Here is a 24,828-nt window from a genome sequence, read left to right on the forward strand (position 1 = left end):
AGGTCTTGTTTTCTTCCATCAGGAAGCATGTAGTATCTAGTTATTTCTCTTTTGATGATGCTAGCAGCCATTGATGCTTAATACAGAGATTTATTCAATCAATGGGGAGTATAAAGTGAATGATAATCATTTCAATTATTAGCTGGAAACAATTTTTTTTTTTTTTGAGACGGAGTCTCGCTCTGTCGCCCAGACTGGAGTGCAGTGGCGCGATCTCGGCTCACTGCAAGCTCCGGCCTCCTGGGTTCACGCCATTCTCCTGCCTCAGCCTCCCGAGTAGCTGGGACTACAGGCGCCCACCACCAGGCCCAGCTAATTTTTTGTATTTTTAGTAGAGACAGGGTTTCACCGTGTTAGCCAAGATGGTCTCGATCTCCTGACCTTGTGATCCGACCACCTCGGCCTCCCAAAGTGCTGGGATTACAGGCGTGAGCCACCGTGCCCGGCCGGAAACTTTCATATAGAGGTACTTACCCTCATCTGCCATCTGGATACTTAGTGGTCAAGTGCATACAGGATAGGCCAAATAAATGTTTGATTCTTTCTCTTTATCATCAGTTTTCAAGAAGATATGAATTTATTCCCTCTCATCCTCCTAAAGTGATGAATTCTCTTTTGATATTATTAATTCATGGGTTTAAACATACCAGTGAGTTTCAATTCATTGCCAACTATTATTATTGAAGCTCCAACTGTTCCATTTTTGGCCAGTGGGATCTTCAAGTCGCCTCTAGAATTCTTTTGACAAGATCCTGCTAACATTTCACCACTTCCTTGCTATGACAAGTTCTTTCAGGATCATCTTGCATGTTTCCCGTTCCACACCTGGAATCAGCCATATCTCCAAAATGCCTTGGTTTCTTTTAATGAGAAATTCTATTTCAAGGTCAAAATCCAGGTGCTAAGGATGCTCCCCCAGTTGGTCATTCTTGTTACAACTTTTCAGTGATCAGTCACATACATGAACACATAGACACATAGATTAAATATCTCATGACATCATATTGATACTCCCATTTCAAATTAAAGACTACAAAGTTTTTACTTTAACTTACCACCTTGTTCTATTCTTAGAAACCTGATTGCCAAGGACTCGAGACGATAGAATTAAAATATCCAATATGTACTCATTTGTTTAATCATATGCTACATACACACCAGGCAGAATACCACCAATATGACTGTTGAAAACATTAAATTTTTGCCTGCGTTTTCCTCATTATTCCATTGTAAATGGTACTAAATCTTCATTTGTCAGTTTATAATCATTAAGGACTCTATTTTCTCCTTGCTGGCCCTCACTTCATCTTACTTCTGTAAGCAATTAAATATTTAATGCATAACATCAAGTCTCATGTTGCCATCTCTAAGACATTTTGGTAGTCTGAAACTCATTCTGCAGTAGATTCTTAAAGAAGGGCTCTCTTCCCAACCTCTTATTCAGTGGGAGATATTTCAGTACTACCCATTATTTAAAACAGCAATCTCACATTGTGTGATACTGCTTTCGTGGAACCTAATGCCAACTGAATATGCTACAGGCATTGGCAAGAGTGATAAGATCGACATGGAGGTCCAGTCACTGTTACTGGCAATGTTCAGGCAATCAATTTGGCTAATATTAACAGGTCAGGAGACAAAGGGATGACCAGAGAGAGCAGTCATTACATGTAGCTAGATGTCAGAAATGTCACATCAGATCTGGTTCCCTAACAAACAGGTTGAATTCAGGGTACCCCTGCAGTCAGAACTATGTCATCCAAGGATATTGGGGTTTCCCTTATGACAGAAAAGGTTGAGTTTCCTTTTCAACACAGTGGTGCTGTCTTCCCTAGAAGCCTTTGATTCCTCTTTAAGTCCATCTTCTCCAAGGAAACTGAACACTCTGGACACAGGGGCCTCAATAAGGCCTAGCACAGCTTCTGTGAGTAGCTGCTCAACTGATTGTCTAAGACACAGTTGCTGAGATGGTGGCTGAGAGAAAGGAAAGGAAGAAGAAAGGATACATAGAGAAGCATTTTCTGTTTCAACGTGCTTAATGAGAAGATGGGAGGAGTGTTTGGTGAGTCAGGTTTACTAGAGGGCAAAGCTTCTACACCCTACGATTTGCCTAAGTCTGAACTAAGTCATTCTGTCAATGGGTTGGATCAGTATGGGTAACTAACAACTTATTATACCCCCTACCTAGAAATTTTAAGGTGCTTATTAATAGAAGGCCTTTTATAACAGGATTGAAAATATATCAGTAGCAGCTTCTTCAACTAGAGCATTGTTCAACTAGAGCCAACTATGCATGAGTACCAGCTCTGGAAGAATGTGGCCTGGGACCCTTGAAATAAATCTGATAGTTATTTAAATAAAAACAAAAAATGCTGATTATCATCCATTCTATGAGACCTACATACCCAGCCATCTTCCATACTTTAGAATACCTCTGGCGAAATCACGTGCAGACCTACTGAGTTGCTTTGAGGCTACCAATAATTTCCTTGTATCCATGGTTAGATATCAGCTTCCATTTAAAAAGTTGTGTTATGTATGTTTTTCAAGTTTTTCACTACTTCATACAGGGTATTATTAAAAATCAGAAGTAAATATAATGTGAAGTAGCTTGGATCCCAAGGGAAAGTTCCAATTAGAACCATTTCTTTGTTTGTTTAGATAGTTTCTAAAATAAAATTTTAGAAAATCTTTCCCACCAATGTAAAAATTTCTAAAATTTAAATGTAAGACTATTGTGACACAAACTTCTGAAACATTAATTATCTCACAGTACAGCATTCCTAGATTTTCCAAAGAGAACAATGTCAACTGAGGCTTCTATTAAGCCATGGTCTCAGACCGCTTTTGCCCAAATTGCAAGCATTTTGATGGTGTTGTATTGGAAGTTAAATCACATTTACCTCCCTTCCAGCCCCAATATGAGAGCATATAATGGGACAAATATTCAAGTTTAGCACACCTATAATAAAAATATATTTCTCTCCTTAATTTTAAACTTTCCTAGTGTCATGGACTTAAGAGACAAGCATGAGGGAGATGGATAAAATATTACATATTTTAATTTTTTAAATAATTTTGCAGAATGTGCATTTTGCAATTGCTTATTCCCCACCTCCCAACCTTCTAGAATAGCACCATCCAGTAGAAATTTCTTTTGAGGATGAAATTGTTCTATTTGCACTGTTCAGGATGGCAGCCATTAACTCCAACTCCCCACTGACCATTTGAAATGTAGCTATTGTGACAGAGTAACTAAATTTTTTTTTTTGAGACAGGAGTCTTGCTCTGTTGCCCAGGCTGGCGTGCAGTGGCGCCATCTTGGCTCACTGCAAGCTCCGCCTCCAGGGTTCACACCATTCTCCTGCCTCAGCCTCCCAAGTAGCTGGGACTACAGGCATCTGCCACCACGCCCGGCTAATTTTTTTTTTGTATTTTTTTAGTAGAGACAGGGTTTCACCATGTTAGCAAGGATGGTCTCGATCTCCTGACCTCGTGATCCGCCCACCTCAGCCTCCCAAAGAGTAACTAAATTTTAAAGTACTATATAATTGTAAGTAAATTTAAACTCTTTTGGGTGGGTACCCAGAAGTGGAATGGCTGCATCGTGTGGTAAGTCTATTTTTAATTTTTTGAGGAATTGCCATACTGTTTTCCACAGTGGCTGTACCATTTTACATTCCCACCCATCAACAGAGGAAAAGGATTCCAATTTCTCAACATCCTTGCCAACACTTGTTTTCTGGTTTCTTGATAGCAGCCATCCTGCTGGGTGTAAGGTGATATCTCAGTTTTGATATGCATTTCTCTAATAATTAGTGATGCTGGGCATCTTTTCATGTCTTTGTGTATCTTCTTTGGAGAAATGTCTATTCAAGTCCTTTGCCCATTTTTGAATCAGGTTTCTCATTGTTGTTGAGTTTTAGGAGTTCTCTCTATATCAAGGATATCAATCCTTCATCATATATACAATTTGCAAGTATTTTCTCCTATTCTGCAGGTTGCCTGTTTATTATCAATAGGATAACGTTATCATCGATAGGATAATGTCTGTAGATGTACCAATTTTTAAAATTTTTATAAAGTCCAGTTTGTCTTTTTCTTGAGTTGCCTTGCCTTTAGTGTCATATCCAAAAAATTACTGCCAAATCCAGTGTGTCTCTAAGATATCTATACATCCATGTTCATAGCAGAATTATTCACAGTAGCTCAAACACGGAAGCAACACTGTCCATTGACAAATGAATGGATAAGCAAAATGTGGTGTATACACACAGTGGAATATTATTAAGCCTTAAAAATGAAATCCTGCAGTATGCTACTACATAAACGAATCTTGACGACATTATGCTAAGTGCAATAAGCCAGTCACAAAAAGGCAAATACTGCATGATTCCACTTACATGAGGTAGTTAAAATCACAGACAGAGTAGAATGGTGGTTTTCTCAGGGGCTGGGGGAATGGGGATTGATTGTTTAGTGGATATAGAGTTTCAGTTTTGCAAGATGAAAAAAGTTCTAGAGATGGATGGTGATGATGATCGCATAACAATATAAATGTACTTCATACAACTGAACTGTACACTTAAAAATGGTTTCTATGGTAAATTGTATGTTATGCATATTTTGCCATAATTTTTTAAAATGCCACATATGGCTGGTGGCTACAGTAATTGGATAGCACCATTCTAGAACATTAAGTGAAAACAGAAATCCATATTAAAGAGATTAATACACACAATGGCCTATCCAGGAATGTCAGTGGGGAGAAATAGAATCGCTGAATTCTGATTATTTGCCAGGCGACAGAGAGGGATGCTAGTTTACTTCCTATGCAACCAGAACCAGAAGAGACCAGTAAAAGCAGTACCTACCCCCTGCCACTTCTATATTCATAACAGATGTACATAATAGAAGGAAAATACGTTTCAATATGCCACATAAATAACAACTAGCTTAGCGTGAAACAGAAAGCAAGTTACTTGTTTGTTCCTCAAATATTATTGAACATGCCGAATATGTTTTAAATTGATCACAAACTTTAAATAGAAATAACATAGCTAATCAAAATATTACTTCTCTTCAGCCTTAGGCTTATCATACTGTCACTAAGCATATGACTTTAGGCATTCACATCAATCTGGGCCTCAGTTATTTCATCTATAAAACAATAAACAGTGAATGTGAGGGTTCCTACAGGTCCTTTCTTGCTTTATCAATCATTGAGAGTATTACTTTGGCATCCAAGATTCCCATTTTTCTTGCCTAAATACAGTCATGTACTGCATAATGATGTTCTAGTCAATGACAGACTGCTTTATACAATGGTCATCCCATAAGATTATAGTACTGTATTTTTACTCTAACTTTTCTGTTTAGATATGTTTAGATACACAAATACTTACCAATGTGTTCCAATCACCTACAGTATACAGTAGTCACCTGCTGTACAAGTTTGCAGCCTAGGGGCAATAGTCTATACCATATAGCCTAAGTGTAGCATCTGGTATACATCTAGGTTTGTGTAAGTATAATCTATGATGTTTGCATATACCAATACATTTCTCAGAACATATCCTCATCACTAACAGTCACGTGACTGTATAAACAATTTCTCAAAATGACGAGGAAAATGTGGCCTTGAAGTCTGTGCTGAATTTTCACTGGTTACTCCATCATGACTTGACAGTGGTTTTGATTTCTACCTCTGCAAATGTTCTGTTTATAAAGACCTCTACAGCATCATTTGTCACTCTCAAGTCACTAAGGATTTCATCAATATAAATTTATGACAGTATTACAAGTTTCTAAGCTACTTGCAGTATGAGCCACAACTATCAGAAGTACTTGAAAGATCTGGCTACCAGCATTAATAATTAAAAATCTTTACCAAAGACCGCTTTTCTGAAAACCTTAAGAGAGGAAATAAAATAAAGGGAGAAGAGGGTCGATGAGAAAAAACATGTATTGTAAATACGTATTGTAGTAATTTGTTAAACAGTTACCTTGTTGTACAAGTGCTCTGTTTATGAGAGCACTATAAAAGTGCTTTCTTTCTTTCATTTTTTCCACCCCCGTGGGAGAAGGGAAGCAATGAAGGAAATGAAAGAGTTCATTTAAGTGCTATATTCACATAAGGCTAATTTGTAAAAGCTCAATCCAGCTGAATATACTTGCAGCCACCACCGCACCACAAAACTTCAGTTGAGCAGACTAATTGAGATTCTTCAGGAGAACTCCCTTGTCTTTGGTAGTTACAGATGTCTCATTAGGCATTCTGTACCTCCCCCTTCTCTAGAATACTAAGTCTGACTCTGCCCGGCCTGAGGACACAGCCTGTGAATTCCCAACAGATTCTAATACACCATCATTGTAAGACAGTTGATTTTGTTTTGCACTCATTTGATTTTTGTTTTTGTTTGTCTCAAACTAAAGTTGCAATTAATAGTACTATGTTAGCTGCACTGGAATACTGTTTAAAAAAATAACAACAAAAACTATGCTCTGCCTCCAAGACTGTAACACGCAGGCTAAAGGCCCTATTAAACACTTTCTGTAGTCTTACACCAGAGAAGTGCTTTCTATAAAAGAAGATCATTAGAGCTCATGGCTGGAGTTCAGGGAGAATAGTAAACTCCATAAAATCTTATTTTCTACCCATTTTCAATTCTCTATAGAGATGCAATATTTGAACATTTGACTTTTATTAGACTAGTGAGAGCGTGGCGCCCACTTGACTATTTTTATTTTCTTCTTTACTAAAAAGATGTGTTGTGGACTCCTCTGTGTATTTCTTTAAAAATGCCTAAAGATCTTTGAGGAATTTGAGTCATGGGAAACTACATGTTTAAGTATTTAATTAGAAGGCTCTCCCATGAGCTGGAAAAAATCTCTTGGCACAATTATGGAATAACTATTTTCCCTTCACTGCTATCTTTTTTTTTTTTGTTGAGACGGAGTCTCACAGTTGCCCAGGCTGCAGTGCAGTGGTGCGATCTCGGCTGACTGCAACCTCCGCCTCCTGGGTTCAAGTGATTCTCCTGCCTCAGCCTCCCAGTAGCTGGGATTATAGGCACCTGCCACCATGCTCAGCTAATTTTTTTTGAATTTTTAGTAAAGACAGGGTTTCACCATGTTGGCCAGGCTGGTCTCGAATCCCTGACCTCAAATGATTCGCCTGCCTTGGCCTCCCAAAGTGCTGGGATTACAGGCGTGAGCCACTGCGCCCGGCCCACTGCTATCTTAATGTTCAATATTGTGGGCTTGCAAAGAAGCGTAGAATGAAACTGAAATAGTAAAAAGGTCTCCATGTATCTGCATTAGTGGTGAGTTTTCACTTGTATGTAAGCAATGGCGTGCACACACACGTAGCACACACACACACATTTGTGTGTATATGTTATAAACACACATACAACCCATCTACCACTAAGTCCAAAGTTTCACCAAATTATTTCATTTGTGCTTTTCACATAAGGAAAAAAACAATTTATAGATTTGTCTCTATCTAAAATATAAACATCATTTTTTGGAGATTATTTAATAATTAACTTACTTTCTCCAGAGTAAAGGGTAAAATTTCTTATTTCTATAAAATTTAAATAAGTGTTTTTCTTCTAATTGGAATGTGACAATGTATTTAAATATACTTTCTTTTCTAAATCTGCAACTACCTTTTTCAATGACATTATGAAGGAAGACTTACTAACAAATAAAATTCCACTGATAATTTATTTCAGCTTTTAATATATTTTCTACTATAAAACCAAGCTATCAAGACAGGAAAATATTACTAGCTTTGTTATTACAAAAACAAGTGAGAATTTTTAATTCACAAAGGATGAAAACACAAGACATTTATCTCACTGTACACACAATATTACAATAAACTGATTAGCTGTAGACTAATAAAACATTTAAGACTACACACACACACACACACACACACACACACACACACACACGTACGTACCTTGAAACAAGAAACACAGGACAATTTTAATCTTTGATATATGTTCATGAACACCAAGAGCAAGAACATCACTGATTTGAGTCTAATTGTTTTCCTGGTATACAATCACTATATAAGCAAGATCTAAAGCATATTGTGTTATTAAGGACATCTTTAGGCAAATATAAACATTCTGATTTAGGGCTTTTTCTCCCCACCCAAAACAATCTGCTTTAGCTATCAAGTAGTTTGGTTTGTTATCAATTTAACACGCTCACAACAACAAATACAGAATTTCTACCACAAAATTCAGGTGAGAGGTTTTTAGACAGCTCATACAAAAAAATACTTGTTCCCAAGGAAGGCAATCTGTAAATTATAAATGCAACCCTAAGAAAAAAAAATCCTGGTCACAAATCACTCGCTTTCAAATATTGATGGAGAAATAAAAAGTGTACGTTGTGGGTGGAGAAATGTTGGCATGGAAGAGAGGAGAAAAGGTATGAAATGAGGAAAGTGTTATTTGCCACAGGAAATATTGGATTCAGCTGATTTTTAAAAATGAGGTATAAGAGTATGCCAGTAAATGAAAAAACAAAAAAATTAGAAACCAAAATGCACATTTCCAATGGAAAAATCTCTAAACCTCTTATAGTTTTATTAGACATTTCATGTACAGAAGTTAATCTAGAAAAATACATTTTAAAAATCTTCAACAGACCATGCTCCCTGTAACAAAACCTTCCAAACCCTGTGTTTTATTATACAAAGCAATCTACATTAGTAGGTAAAAAGAAATTCTCCAATTTAGCAATGTCATTTTCCATCCAACATCCATCTAATTTACAGATGGGTTTCCACTATTCATACTGGAACTAGAATTCTGTAATAAATTTTTTCTACTGTTTTCTGTACATATTAAATAACCTAAAAGGTTCCTCTTGTAGTGCATATGCCATTTAGCAAGTCTATTCAGTATTTTTCCAGTACCATTCTCATTACAGTGATTTGCCTGTAAATGTAGTTAATATCTAAAAGTGCACACAGTTAACTTTCCCAAATAACGGACTATTTCTGGAGGAAACCTAATATTCACAGAAAAGATTACCAATAATATGATTAGAAATGTAGGGTTAGAATGTACTCTGAGACTATACAACACAATTATATACACAAGCTAAAGGACATTAAGTCTTTAGCCTATATTTACATAAAATAATGTGTGTTTCCACAGGGTCATACCAGTAACTCAGTATGGTACTAGATAGGATTGTTAGCTACAATTCAGTATAGCAAGACAGCCCTAAAATGCCCTGAACTGACTTAAGCTAACTAAAACTCCAGTATATCACAGTGTTTTAAGTAATATTAGTGTGCTGCCCAAATAAGCAACTAAGATATCCAGTAAGGATGCTGTGTAACACAGTAAAAGACAGCAAGCCTTCGTCAAGGGGTTATTTTGGGGTTATAATGAATTTTGGCACTTAAGACTGCCACTGCATGCAGAAACCCCGAAAAAGAAATATACAGGTTTCAAAATGGATATACTTCATTTTGTTTAAAATGCCCAAGAGCCTTTTCAACATAACTGATAGTAAGTATTGTTCTATCGGGTCATGAATCTTGAGAAGAAAGTACATTATCCAATTTCAGGGAAAAAAAATACAGTTTTCTTACCAAATTATCCAGTGTATATGACTGGTTAGAATCTTAAGTTTTGATTTTTACTGAAATTCAGAGTATGAAATGCAAACATTCAGGATAAAATGAATTCGTAATTACACGCAGTTATATCAACTTGCAACAAAGCAGCAAATATGAGGGCCTAACACACATCTTGACTCTCCCCTTCCCTTCTGATCCCTCAAAAAAAAAGTGCAAAATCAAAGAGTCACTGCTTGGTCCAAAAAATAAAATACATTGTGTATAAACATTTGAAATCTGATGGAATCCAGCTTCTATTCCACAGGTTGTCTTCAGTAAGAATCAACGTCCGAAGATGGAACTCAGTTCCAGAAGAATTAATTCTACAATCTGATTCTGGTACACAGTATGAACTGCTATATTACCAGTCTCTTTTTCTGGTTTTAATAGAGTGGGACCAAAAACAATTGCTATACTCTGATAGGTCATTCGATTTTTCTCTCCATTTTCTATAACTCTGAAGGGAAAAAAAGAAGTTGTTAAAAGAGAAAATAAGAGAGAGGGAAAATTCTTCAAATGGTATTATAAACCTAACAGTTTGCATTTTAAAAAGAGATGTAATACTTATTTTCCTAAGGTGATGCATAAACTATTTAACCAAGTAGAATTCTGTCTAAATGCCATGTGAAGCTTTCTTTTTGACAAACACAGCTGAAAGGTACAATTAAGCATACTCTAACAAACTTAAAATGTGTGATATTTTAGCTTAGTTTTTAAAATAGAATATTTAAGTATGAGTTACAATTCAGGTAACAATGACTGCTCCATTAAGTTGATGGGAAAAAAATCTCATTAGGGTGTGGAGATTAAACTTTCCATTTTACTCATTTTATGTTATTTCTTCAAAAAAAAACTCTCTCTAGCTGGGATTTTTTGTTTTAGTATTCTAGTGTACTTTCTATCAGATGAAAGAACTCGGTTATTAAAGTGGCTATGTAGTAACCTAGAACCATGACAGTAACTTAATACACTTCGATTAATATCCAATCTCATCTTCATATTAACCTTAGCAACAATTTCTGAACACCTACTATGTGCTAAGCATTACATAAATACTTCACATATAATACCTACTTTATTGTATTCTTCATAGCAAATCATTTACCCATGACAGACTGATACTAAAAGGAGCTGAGTAACTTTTTCAAGTTACAAAGACAGCAAATAGCATAGCTGGGATCCAAACTGGGTCTGAGTGACCCTGGCCCCACAGGCCTTCCTGCTTCCCCTTGTGCTATACCACATCCCATGACTGGGCAGTCCTCCTACCTTCTGAGATGTCGGAAAAGAATCTGCATTGTATCTTGGTTTGGCTTTGGCAACTGTCTGATTAGGTCCTTAACAGCAGCGACTCGCTGTCTTGGTTCTTGCTCTGAAAAAAGATAATAACCAGATATTTTACAGCAAATTCTTATGAAACTGAAAGCAATGTCACAGTTTGGAAGCTGATATTTGGTAATACACAGTGACATCTGGTGGTCACATTTAAAATGTTTGGAGTAAAACAATCTGTTGAAAATACTTGCTTAAAGTAAGATAAAAAAATTGGGTGGCTTAATCTGTGCAAAGAATTTTCAATATCTAGAAAAAACTGAGTAGAATTACATACTTACTAATTGCATTAACAAAATCATTAAAATGATTAAATGTAAAAAGAGGTTCTGGTAATTCTCGAAAAAACATTTTGAGGGCTCCAGTAATGACATGAATATCTTCCCATTTACTGTCATTCAAGTCCAATTTCTCATCTGAAAAACAGCAGGAATTGGACATTTTAAAAAATTACTTTAAGCCAGTTCAAAAAGTTATGAGTGATGCATCTGAATAACAACAGTAAATATAAGCTTACCGTGATTGACTGCAAACCTTAGTTTCTGGATCACTGCGAGGTTGCCACTTACTCTGTATATCCCATCAACGTCCAAACCTAAGAGACAATAATAATTTGTGTGTGTGTGTTTAAAGTACTTGTTTGCCTCTTCTGAACACGTTTGCATGTGTCAGAATTCTCACTCATTAGCATTAGCCTAAAATCAAATGGGCAAATATTCTTTTTCTCTAAATGGCTTCTGGTAGATGTTTGGCAGGGGAGAGAGATGGAGATTTGCTCTGAATTCTGTTTAATAAACAGCAGTAATTCTACTCTGCTCATCATATAGACTGTGAATCAGCTCAAGGAAATAGTTTCATTAATCTTAAAACACTAACAATTTCAAATTTCTGAAAACATCTGGGGATAATTCAAAATTAAAGGAAGTCAGCAGGTAAAATCAGCCCATGCATATTTTACACATCATTTTATAATGTAAATGCACATATTGTAAAAACTTTATTGAAAGCATCTGTCATATTAAGTGTTTGTAATAAGTAAACTTAATATAACCACTAAATTAATGGTTCTATAAAAACAATACATAATTTGCTATAATTTATTATTTTCTTTTATATGTGAAACAGAATCATCTGAAATTCATACAATTAAGCCCCGAAATTTCAGGTATTCATTAAATGATAATAGTGTACAAATTTACTAAAGCACATTATCGAATGTACTATTCATTTAGCTTCAAATTAAGACAATAGTGTAGTATCCCTATTGCCATGTTGACAAGAGTCAATGGGACAAGAGATCTGTAATTGGCAGAAATTACAAATTGAATTATGTGTTTTAATTGTACAAATTTTTTTTCATGATATACAGAGATAAGTTAATGTGATTACAATATACTAATGTATATAAAACTAGTATAAATATTATAGCTATGTTTAAATTAACCACAATAGAAATTAGTTTGTCCTATTTTACAGAAAATGACATAAAAATTTTTATCTCATGAGACATTTGCGGTTGACTTAACCATTTAAAATGTCATCTGATTTTTAGAACAGAAGAAACTTAGTAAGTAAACAATCTCCTCAGATCTTATACACTGTCAAATTATTTCTTAAAAACAAGCTCAATTTCACAATCACTAACTACCTTCTTCATTTTAAGCAAATGCTTAAATGAAATGGCTTCAAAGAATAGCATATACTTAATTAACTGTGAGTACCAAACATTCAGTAGATGCCTGGAGAGGTCTTAATTTGAAACAGGTGTAAACATGTAAGTGTTTTGTAAACAAAATTATTTTCTTAACATCTTAGGACTATAAGGAACTTTTGGTTGCATCACTCAAAATCATCAAAATTCTAGGAATTTTGATGGCAAAACAAGAAGCTGGTTTGCTTAATGTTAAAAAAAAAAAAAATCAAAATCCTTCTCTTACCATGTTCTTCAACATGTTCAATACATAACTTCACAAACTTTGGTACTGTGCCATTCTCTCTCTGACACAGATTAGCGAGATTGGATCCAAATACCTGATCTGAAAAAGATTTATTTTTAAAAAGTCAATCACCTTGCTGAAATTCAGTTCATGAAATGGCTAACCATTCAGAGTGCAACAGAAACATCCAATGTAACCAAATATTGTTTAACATGGCCCTATGCCTTATGCAATAGGCATCTTGCCTACTTCTTCATTTTCACTTCAAACAATTCGTTTCCAAACTCATACACACCCTTACTCACTCTTGCCTGAAAATTCTTTGTACTTTCTACTGCTTTTGCAGAAAGCAATTTTCCACCCAATTTGGCTCCTTCTTATCACTCCTGGTCTCAGCTAAAATGTCACCTACTTTAATAACCCCTCTGACCATCCTTACCTAAGAGAACCCAGTTCTAGACACATTCTATTTTATTACTGTGTTAGATTCACAGCATTTGTTACTATTTCACATTATCTTGTCTACTTCCCACTTGAGTATATGTTTCATGAGGGCAAGGACAAAGGACCATGTAGTTCCTGAACACCAACAGGTATTCATAGCACCTATGCTTGTGCCTAGCACTTAGTAAATACTTGATTATTTTTAAAACTATTAAAATAAGCATATGCCCGCCCATCACGTACCAACATTTGACTTCACAAAATACATTTCAAATACTCTTCGATTAATCTTTCAACCCAACAGTTTTGAAATTCCATATTAGTGGTAAACATTCAGGAAAACAAACAATTTGAAGTGATGAATAAGGACATAAAGTGACAACAGTTTATATTTCTCAGGGAAAAGGCCTGGTGAACAAATTAGCAACAGTTTCTATTCACTTATTTGCCAGGCTTTTTTTTTAAGTTTTTAAAGACTCTAAACTCATCATACAAATTCATATGCTTTATTGGAGAGTACCTGTTATCCACAACTCTTAAAGTTGCTAATTTGAATTACTTAATTAGCTAGTCTCTTCCTAGAAGTCTTAAATACCTTTTTTTTTTCTTTTCTTCTTCTCAAGACAGTCTTTCTCTGTCACCCAGGCTGGAGGACAGTGGTGCAATCATAGCTGCACTGCAGCCTCTAATTCCTGTGTTCAAGCTATCCTCCCACTCAGCCTCCTAAGTAGCTAGGACTACAGGTGTGTGCCACCACACCCAACTAATTCTTTGTAGAGAGAGGGTCTCTCTATGTTACCCAATCTGGTCTTGAGGTCCTGGACTCAAGCAATCCTCCTGCCTCCCAAAGTGGGGGGTTTATAGATGTGAGCCACTGCACCTGGCCTTAAATACCTTCTTAATAAAATTTGCTTGCGTGTTTTAATGCAGATGCTTCACAAATAGACGGTCTCTGTTAGAAACTTCATAATAATCAGAGACAGAGATATACATTATAGACTATATTATCTTTACTTTTACTATTATTTACGAATAAATGCCATTGTTTTAAGTCAGGTATTAGAAAATTTTACCTTTGGAATTAAACACGCTCGTAAGAACTACATACACAAGTAATGTGATTTTTTTAAAGAATATTTTCCTATAAAAAAAGATTCTGTTAGTCCATTATAGTGCTTATAAATGAAATAACAAGCAAATAGTTAGGAAAAAACACCTTATGCTAATTTTTCAATTACTTTAAATGACAGCCAAAGGTAAAAACTATTTGTTCATTTTTCTTTCTTTCTATTGTTAGTGATATTCAAAATTTCTTATTTATTGTGATCTTTGCATCTCAAAACTAAACTTTTCATTGTCACAATTTCTAAAAGTCTGCCACCCATCACATCCATGTAGTTCCTCTGAAACAGTCTTTCTAAAAGTTTAGTTTGTTATTTATGTCTGTCCACTGCTTTAGTTAAAATAAACTTAAAAAAAAAACTATTTTAATTACTTAATGTCTTTTAATCACTGTACTTGAATAAAGAATAATATTCTTACTGTTTGAAAATGTTTGTTTTTAATTTGAAACATTTTATTTATGATGTAGGCCAACATTCATTATTATCAACAATACTTCTCCTACCAACCTTTAATATAACCTTTTTCACGAACAGCTTGCAAAGTGGGGCGTCGTGTAAGAAACTTCTTTAAGTTTTTCTTGGTTTTTTTCTGTTCTGAAGAATCTATGCTAGATACTTTAAAGGCTTAAGACAAAAAGACAGGTAACAAGCATTTGTAAAAATGAAGTTTTTTTGATACAAGTTTTTCCAGCTAGCATGCAAAACATATTAACCTCATATCTCAAGATCACAGTACAATTCAGTTATTTTAACTTTAATGTGGTTTAAGGACAAGATGTGAAGAATTACATTAACACAGACCCCATTTCAAAGTTATAAACCAAACAAAACATTTCATTTTTATCACTAAAAACAGATGACAACTGTACCTTCTATGGTATATCTGCCAAGACATCCCTAATTTACTCTAACATATTCATTATTTCATAAATGATTAACTACTTATCTTTATTGATTCTCCATCAGTTTTAGAAGGTAAAATGACCACCAAAAAGTAAAAATAAATAAAATACACAACAAACAAAACAATCCCTATCTTCACTGAACAAGAAAACTGGAGATACACACAGATATATAGAGATATAAATATAGACATATAACCATCATAACTATTATACTTGTATTTTAAGCTAACTTTCATCATAATTATTTGTACTCTGAGCTACAAATGGGACTACAGGGAAAATGTCCTCCATTGCCTTTAGTCTTGATTTTTCTGTTATAGTAACAAAAATTCAAAAGGTATATTTCTTGAAAATAATTCTATTTGGGGAAAGTTGAGAGCACGAAGAATCTATAATATAGAATAAAAAATACTCACATTTTTATGTTAAATTGCTACCTGTTGACAATGTCATTAATAGGCCTAAAAGTTCATTAGAAATACAGAAAAGTAGTACTGATTTTCTAATCATTCAGTTAATATGAAGGCCAAAAAGTTCTCAGTTAAACATGTGGATTTGTTAAAATAGACTGAACAAAGTACCAAGTCACAAAGCTAACGGCCTATTTAAGCAATGTAATTCACAAGGGGCCAACATTAGAAAATGCTTTTCTTAAAGCTGCTGGCTTTTGCTATGCTCCTTTCTGTAGTAAGATCTGGAGATAGGAATGCATGCATTTGTTTACATGCACAGACACATCCTAGTCCAGAGACGGATGCCTGGTGTCCAGTAGGAAATTATGGTACATATTCCATGACTTTTGACTTCTTAAAAAGTATAAGATTCTATGTAGAATCTTAAACAGTAAGTACATATTTTAAAATCAATAAAGTTCAGCTTCCTAGAGGCCTCAACAGAAATGCACTATACCTCTTCTCTGAAAGTAGCACAATACCTTAAAATTAATGTGATGCCATAGGATGCATACTACGAGGCTGAAAAACGACAATAATGAGTTAACAAGAAGAAAGAGCGCTGACACACTGAGACTGCACTTGGTTAACTGCACAGCCTTTTTGTAACATTGGACATTCCATTCAGCTTTTATATATGTATTTAAAACCTTCAAAAAGCTAAGAGAACAAGCACAAATCCTTAGCAAAATATGGAAAAGACAACTTACAACGAAGCTTTTTGGGATCCTTTTGTTCCTTTTCTTTATCATGCTTTTCTATTCCTGGTGAATCCGGTATCTCCTCTTCAATTCCTTCATCAGTTTCTACTGCCTATTGGTTAGATATTTCCCAAACACGTATTACACTTCTAGTATTACTATAGTTGGAATGGCATAATTCTCACAATGACTATGGTAAATGACTCTTCCAAACAATTTTAGGAAACCAATTAGTATACAGTATGTATGACTTAGATATTTGATACTTTTTTTCTCCCTAGATGGCATCAATTTTGATTTTTTTAAAAAAGAAATTATTGCTGAAAATTCACAGGATAATGGGTAAGTTTACACTGATGATGAGGCTATCTTGCCTCATTTTAATCAACTGCATATTAGTGACACTAACAGTTAAAAGGTTAAGGCTATAATCTATGGTGAAAAACACAATAGAGCTACATTCTCTGACAACAGTATAAGACTTCTACACATGGACCTGACAAGAGTATTACCTTGTAACAACAGGACAAGACTCATACTTCAGATTCATGGTTGTCAACTGAAAGAAATCCTAGAGCAGCCAGGGGTGGTGGCTCACACCTGTAATCCCAGCAAAGACTTTGGGAGGCCGAGGCAGGCGAATCACCTGAGGTTATGAGATTGAGACCAGCCTGGCCAACATCATGAAACCCCCCGCCTCTACTAAAAATACAAAAATTAGCCGGGCATGGTGGCACACGCCTGTAGTCCCAGCTACTTGGGAGGCTGAGGCAGGAGAATCGCGTGAACCTGGGAGGCAGAAGTTGCAGTGAGCCAAGACCATGCCATTGCAGTCTAGCCTGGGTAAGAGAGTTGAGACTCTGTCTCAAAAAAAAAAAAAAAAAGAAAGAAAGAAAAAAAAGAAAAGAAATCGTAGAGCTCATCTATAACTAAGGTCGCTTGTACAGATTAAAGAATGACTGAGTTCTCAAAGCTAAAAACCTCTGCTCTGCCTTCACATGGAGATCTTTACTCCACCTGGAATTTATTTTTGTGGATGGTTTAAGGAAGGGTTTCAGTTTTTTCTTGGATTCCCAGCTGCACCGGCACCATCTGCTTCCTCTACAGTGCTCTATCTGGCATAGAGTGTCCACAGGTACGTGAGTCTGTTTCTAGGTTCTTTATTCTGTTTCACAGGTATGTATGCCTATCCCTGCACGGATACCACACTTTATTAATGAATATGGCTTTTTAAAGACTTGACATATGATAGTGCAAGTCTTTTTACTTTCTTCTTCAAGAGTGTCTTAGGTATTCTTAGCTTTTTGCATTTCTATATAAATTTTAGAATAAGCTTGTCAAGTTCTACCAGAAAAACTACTGGGATTTTAAATGAGATTCAAAAATCTCAAATCTATAAATCATTTGGAAGAAAATTATATCTTTACATTATTGAATCTTTAAACACATGAACAGAATATACTTCTCACTTAATTAGGTTTTCTTCAGTGTCTCTCAATAAAGAGTTGTAATTTTCCCTGCGAAGTTCTTGCACCTCTTGCTACATTTAGTCCTTGGTATCTTCTGACACTTTGGAAACAGTATGTATTTTAAAATTTCTTAATCAAAAATATAGGCCAGGTGCAGTGTCTCCACACCTGTAATCCCAGCACTTTGTGAGGCCAAGGCCGGCAGATCACTTGAGGTCAGGAATTCGAGACCAGCCGGGACAACATGGTGAAACCTCATCTCTACTAAAAATACAAAAACTTAGGCAGGTGTAGTGGTGGGTGCCTGTTATCCCAGCTACTTGGGAGGCTGAGACAGGAGAATCACTTGAACCCAGGAGACGGAGGTTGCTATGAGCTGAGATCACGCCATTGCACTCCAGCCTGGGTGACAGAGCAAGACTGTCTCAAAAAAAGAAAGAAAGAAACGTGTGTGTGTGTAAATATATATATATATATATATATATAAAACATCATCTCTCTTCACTTGGCTTATTCCCTGAGCCTGTAGGTCTCAATTAAAAAACAAAACAAAACAAAAATCCACTTTTTCTGCAAGGCCTTCCCTAACTAATACACTAGGTTTGCCCCTACTTAATCGGTGTTTTTATAGAATGCTGTACACCCCTACCATCATAACACTCATCACACTTCATTTTATTAACTGTTATCTGTCTTGAATAATCATCTGTCTGTGGCTATAATCTCAGCCTAGGAAAGTGCAGTATCTGACTGTGTGCTGCTATGTCCCCAGTGCATAAGGCATTCACATATTTGGTAAATGAATGCACGCATACTTGCCTTCAAGAGACAGTGAACAGACTACTGTGACTAGAGCTGAAAGTCCATATTGGGTAAAATAGAAAGTGCATTTTGAAAAGATAGATTGGGCCTACACCGTTGAATTTTAATGAATCACAGAAAGTTTCTGAGCAGTAGGGATTAGAAAATTGACATGAGGAAGTTTCATATGGCAATGGCATTAAGGATGAATCAGCGATAGGTGAGATTAAATAAGGAAAAAACTGTTTAGGAGGTTACTCTTATTTTGGTATTAAGATATAAAGGCCTGCCCTCATGGTTTCAGGAATAAACGGAAAAGAAAGGACAAGATTCAGAAACATCATGCAATATTACAAACTACAAACGAAGAATTTATATATAGCTTCATAACTAATTTGCTAGAAGAGGTGAAGTTCTCTTTTACTTCCCATCAGTAGTATCTTTCATTTCTGTCATTAATATAATATGATCCTCAATGAAGAGCCATGTCCCCATATGGTGAAAGGTGAAAAGGAGAATACAGAGTAAAAAAAGTACAAGCCAGGCACGGTGGTGCACACTTGTAGTCCCAGCTACTTGGCAGGCTGAATGGGAGGATCGCTGGAGCCCAGGAGTTCAAGGCTGCAGTGAGCTATGACTGTGCCACTACTCCAGCCTGGGTGATGGCGAGACCCTGTTTCAAAAAAAAAAAGTACAGCTCCCAGCTGCTTACTAACGTTCTTACTAACATACCTGCAGAATATGAACCCAGGATTCTTTTTGGTTGTTGTATATAAAGAAGAAGAAATATACTAGGAACACAAGGGTACTGAACAGCTTGGAGGGGGGTGGAAAAACTAGATTACTGTCACTAGAAAAGAAAAAGTGCTAATAAAGAGACTGTAGCTTTTTTCATTTCATAAGCTCGCCTCAGACTTCTTCCATCAAATAGTATTATTTCCAACTCATTCAGTTATTGAATAATACTATGTAGTAAGCACCATTTACCCCTTCTTTTTGAACTATTTCTTTTCAGCCAATGCCTGATGTGAACATTATTTCAAATCCACTGGTAGCAAACATCACATAAGTGAGAATGTTAAATCATTCACCAGCCCTGGGGAGCTGCTAAATTGACCATTGTTTTTTCCATCTCTGTCAAACATATAAAGTACCTTTTCACATATAGATTGCAATCTGGATATCGAATAAGCAATTTAAAAAAAAAGAAAAACAGCTCTGAAGTAAAAATTTTACCTAAGTCAAAGACATACCTGATTATTGATTGTACTACTAAGAACTTTAAACCAATCATTAATAACAGTGTCATTGTCAGACTGAATTAGCAGTTCTGTTCCTTGACGAGTTTTCAGCTTTAGAGAAAAGCAGGGAGAAAAAAAAAGAGTATGGTTGGTTTGTGCTTTCAGCAAAATACATGAATACCTTTAATTCAAAGTTAACAAAACCACCAAGAGTAGCTGCCATATATTATGTAAACGACGCAAGGTTAAAGTACTACACACCTATAGAATACCTTTTTGGTTTACAATAATATCAATTGAATAAAAAAACATAAAGTTGTTTCTCATAATAAATTTTCATAAAAATCTAATAATTTAGGATCCCAAACACCATCACACAAATGCCATAAAACCTGCTGAAACTAGTAGGTTTATCACTTAAAAATCCGTTCAAAGTGGTGCATTCTAAATTAGAATAAAGAAATAAAATCTATGACATTTTTACACAACCTGAGAAATTTTTTTCTCTCTGGCTAGAAAATACAGAAGAAAGAATACATAAAGACTTTCAATATTTCCTACTTTGCAGGTAAATATAATGGCTTAGTACAAAGAGCAGGCATAAATGTCACACCCCTTTTGGGCGGAAGTATTACTAAATTCAGTGTCAGATCATGAGCTGAAGCAAGAATACTATGTTTATTCTATATGAAGGCAATAACTAATTTATGTACAATCTCTGTTTTGCAAAGTTTCTTACACTTAAGTGAGGAAGAATTTTGATACGTTTGTGGAAAGCACTCCTCCCATTTTCCGATTAAAAACTGATTTTTTTTCCTGGAGGAAGATATGGCAATGCTTCCCAAACAACTTTCTGAAAGACATATTCCTCAAACATAGTTTCACAAATAATGTTTTAAAAAGGTACCCTCAAAAAATAAATTTTTGAAAAGGGTATATAATATTAACTTGGAAAATACTGGATTGAAGAAAACCTAACTAGATTCTCTCCTTCAAGATGTCGCAGGCTTTTGATATTCTAGAGTGCACTGTGATTTTCTAAGATAGAAATAAAATATACACTGCTTCCCAAAATTATTTGACCATGAAACCATTTTTATTCTTGATTTACCTTTTGAAGCTACAAGGCTAATTCAGGAAGTAGTGACTTCTTTCATGTACTTTTCTAGTGTTGGTCAAGCCAGTTTACCAATATTGAATGTGTACTGCACATAAGATACTCTGCTCTGTTATAGGTTCTTATTTAAAGGAAAAACACAGTCTCTCTACTTAAGGGAAAAAGAAAAAAAACTGTAATTATCTAATGAGAGAAATAATTGACAAATGATAACCCAAGTACACTAAAATAAATATTATTTTTAAATATTTATTTTTAAATAAATATTTATTGTTATAAATGAAGTAGCGTCATTGTTATGGTGATGCTTGTCATGAGTCTTGGAAGAAAGGGAGCATTTGGCACGGTGAGACTGGCATGGTTGGTGCTCGAGGCAGAATAAAGAGTAAAAATCAGACAAACCGGAAAACCTGGGCTCCACTTGGAAAACAGCAATTAAACCAATCTGTCTACACAACAAAACAGGAAAGGCCTGAGACATGAGACTACAAAAAGAGGCTGGGATCTGGAAGGCTGTCCACAAAATCAGTCTTGGATCTCTGTAACCACACCCTTCTGGAATGGGACAGATATTGTTGCTCTTCTGTCAATAGGCTGCCTCTCTTCCCACAACTCTGAATACTTGGCTAGCCCCCTGAACAGTCTTAACCAATGAATACTCTGAAAGTAATGTGTGACTTCCAAATCTAGGCCCTGAGAAGCCCTGCAGGTTCCACCCTCACCCTCTTGGAACCCTGAGGCCATCACTTGATGCAGCCTGGGGTAGCTCCCTTGAGAATGAGAGATCTTGCAGACAAGGAGGCCTAGCCAACAGCTGGCACCAATACTAGCCATGAGGTCACTTTAGACCATCCAGTTCCAATCAAGCCACTAAACGACTGAAGCCTCATGAATAGTCCTAAGTGAGATTAGAAGAAAAATCACCCAGCTCAGCCCAGGCCAGGCTGAGCAAACAAAATGGTTCTTTTGTTAAACCACTAAGTTTTGAGGTGGTCTCTTATGCAGCAATAAGTAACTAATACAGATCATATATTACTGGGGAGGGTTTTAAAAGGTAAAATGGAAAGATTAAAAAAAAAAAAAAAGACTTTATTTTTCAGACCAGTTTTTGGTTCCAGCAAAATTGAGAAGATATAGAGATATCCCATACACCCCCTGCCCACCCCCACACACAGCCTCCCCATTATCAACATTCCCCTTAATTTACTTTTTAATATTAGATTTGGTAAGTAAAGGGAACCACATCCTTTTTATTATCGCTGGGAAAAGATAGGATTTGTGAAACAAAGGCTTGTAATATACAGTCTGAGTTCAAACAACTTATGCAAATAAAGCCGGTTTTTACACCAGTTTTTTCTTAAATTACAATACCATCTAACTTAATCACCAACTTTGCCTTAACTAGTCACAATGAAAGACTATTTCCCAAAATAGCTCAAAAAACAGAACTTCCAATTACTACAGTTTAGAATGTGTTATACTTAGAAAAAAATGTATTACCTCAAATACATTCTTTTTGCTGGATTTATCCTTTGAAGCCATCTCAATTGTTGCCCCCTTGAGGTCCACTGTGAACTCTGGTTTGGACTGATTACTGCCGAACTTCATTTTTGAAAAAGAAAAAAAACCTTCATGTGATACTCACATACATGTGTATTCAAAAATAATTAAGAACAATTTTATATTAACAATAAATCAAATAGATTTTCTCAAATTCTTCTTTTTCTCTATTATAAAGTAACAATTTCTACTTTAAAATTGAAAAATATCTAGAATATATGAATACACAATTCATAGAAAATAAAATGACTCAACTTCCATCATAATATAAAATATATATATATATAAAAAGCCAAACAAATATTTTTTTACCCATCAGAGTGGGAAAAAATTTTTTCAAAACTATGTTGGTGAGGCTATAGACTAAAAAGGCCTCATATGCAAGTGGGATATAAATTGGAACTACTCCTAGAAAAGAAAAACTGGTAATGCTATGTTTGCAAATTTACAAATGCATGTATACTTTGGCTTGGCAGTTCTGTATCTTGGAATTTATCCTACACTACACACGACTATGTAAAATGCTATGTACACAAAGGCAATACTCTTATATATGTAATAAACAGTATCAGGTAGATAACAAGTGCATTTTCCACCTAATAAACATTCTCTAAACCTGATTTTGTGCTTTCAAAAGTATTTCCTTATTGAGTAGTTACGCTGTTAACAACAACTTGTGGAAACAGAAAACACTAAGTCCCATGTTCTTTTATCTTTGTCAGAAACTAACTAGAGACAGATGCTATAAAGCTTCAGCAATTTAATGAAAGAATGGGAAGACAGTTATTACGGGTGGGTTCAGAAGTGCTTAGCTAGCTATTATATTTTGTTAACTAGATAAGGAAAAGATTAGCAAAAGTAGTAGAAAATTTATGTTAAATATACACTTACTCTGTACCTTGACATCTTTAAATTTGTTTAGTCTGTTAACTAAGAATAAAAAGTAACATTCCTATGGTATTGAAAAGTTTAAAGGTTTTAAAACCTCTAAAGTCTACTGAATTATAATCTAAAGATCATAAAAATCTGTTATAAATATTTCCTACAGAGAATTTCATTTGCTAAAATATTTTCAGCTCAAATTAACTTGTCATTAGAAATTATCTTACCCAACTTTGTGATAACTTATTCACTATTTGTAATCTCAGTAACTCTATTCGGGAGCTTCACATTTAAAATAGTTTGCCTCAACCTGTTCCCTTTTACATTTTTTTAGCTATCAGTGTGAACTTAAACAAAATTTAGGATTACATAAAATTTATTAGTGGAGTCAATGAAAATTTTGAGATATTACATGGAATTTATTTGTGGAATCATAATAAAAATCACAATAGAAATTGTAACTGTATTCTACAAAGTCTTTGCCTGAAGTACCATTGTCAATCAAAAGACAAATTAAACATAAAGCTATATGTTGGGCCTAACTTTCTGAGCAGAAATGATGTATTGCAAATGTTATCAAACTTGAACATACATTTAACAAAATGACAAAAATCAATTATTTAATTTATTGTCATTATACACGCTGTAGATGCGTAGCTCTAAGCTAAGATACAAATAAGCAACCAAATAAGATATAGCAATTAAATATAAATACAATGACATGACATGGAATGCTAAAAAAAAAAAAACCAAAAAAAAGCAATCAGTATAGCTGGCAACATTTTGTTAGTTATTATTTTCCAAAATCTAGTCCCACTTTTCTCTACTGTAATCAACTTCCCCACCAATGTATTCATGGCAAAGAAAACAGAATTATTGTGGCAAAGGGCATGCAACAGGAACACATACAGTGACAGCTGAAACAGGATCAGACTTTACATATGCAACAGCAGGCCGACGACGGACAGAGTTTTTCCAAGAAGAAAGCAGCGAAAGCAAGAGCTCAGAGACTGAGCCTTGTTGGCAGAAGAACTTGATGGAAAAGGGAAGAAAATGATGATGTCATAACAATGCACAACAGCAAAATGACACACAAGAAAAAAGCATAATGGAACCAGACAAGACAAAGATACAATTCTATATGCAGACATACAACATAAGCAAAGCTCAACTTCCAAATAACTTTGCAAAGGTCCTAGAATTTATCC

The 24,828-nt window shown here is 35.2% G+C and overlaps 1 protein-coding gene across 6 annotated transcripts in view; it reads right to left on the bottom strand.

Moving 5' to 3' along the window:
• Positions 1-8,573: 8,573 nt before the first annotated feature.
• The window catches only part of ARHGAP12 (Rho GTPase activating protein 12), a 128,288-nt gene continuing 112,033 nt past the window's right edge, over positions 8,574-24,828 (bottom strand). For all 6 annotated transcript variants that reach the window (XM_054437151.2, XM_054437150.2, XM_054437149.2 and 3 more), the window contains 9 exons: positions 22,679-22,780; positions 20,074-20,172; positions 16,560-16,662; positions 15,000-15,116; positions 12,925-13,023; positions 11,505-11,582; positions 11,269-11,403; positions 10,925-11,027; positions 8,574-10,112 (listed from right to left, as the gene is read on the bottom strand). In XM_054437151.2, the coding sequence (XP_054293126.1) occupies positions 9,938-10,112; positions 10,925-11,027; positions 11,269-11,403; positions 11,505-11,582; positions 12,925-13,023; positions 15,000-15,116; positions 16,560-16,662; positions 20,074-20,172; positions 22,679-22,780 (1,011 nt within the window). In that variant the 3' untranslated portion in view covers positions 8,574-9,937. The remainder of the gene's footprint in view (positions 10,113-10,924; positions 11,028-11,268; positions 11,404-11,504; positions 11,583-12,924; positions 13,024-14,999; positions 15,117-16,559; positions 16,663-20,073; positions 20,173-22,678; positions 22,781-24,828) is intronic.

The sequence above is a fragment of the Pongo pygmaeus genome, chromosome 8, assembly GCF_028885625.2.
Source record: "Pongo pygmaeus isolate AG05252 chromosome 8, NHGRI_mPonPyg2-v2.0_pri, whole genome shotgun sequence".
Classification (NCBI taxonomy): Eukaryota; Metazoa; Chordata; class Mammalia; order Primates; family Hominidae; genus Pongo; species Pongo pygmaeus.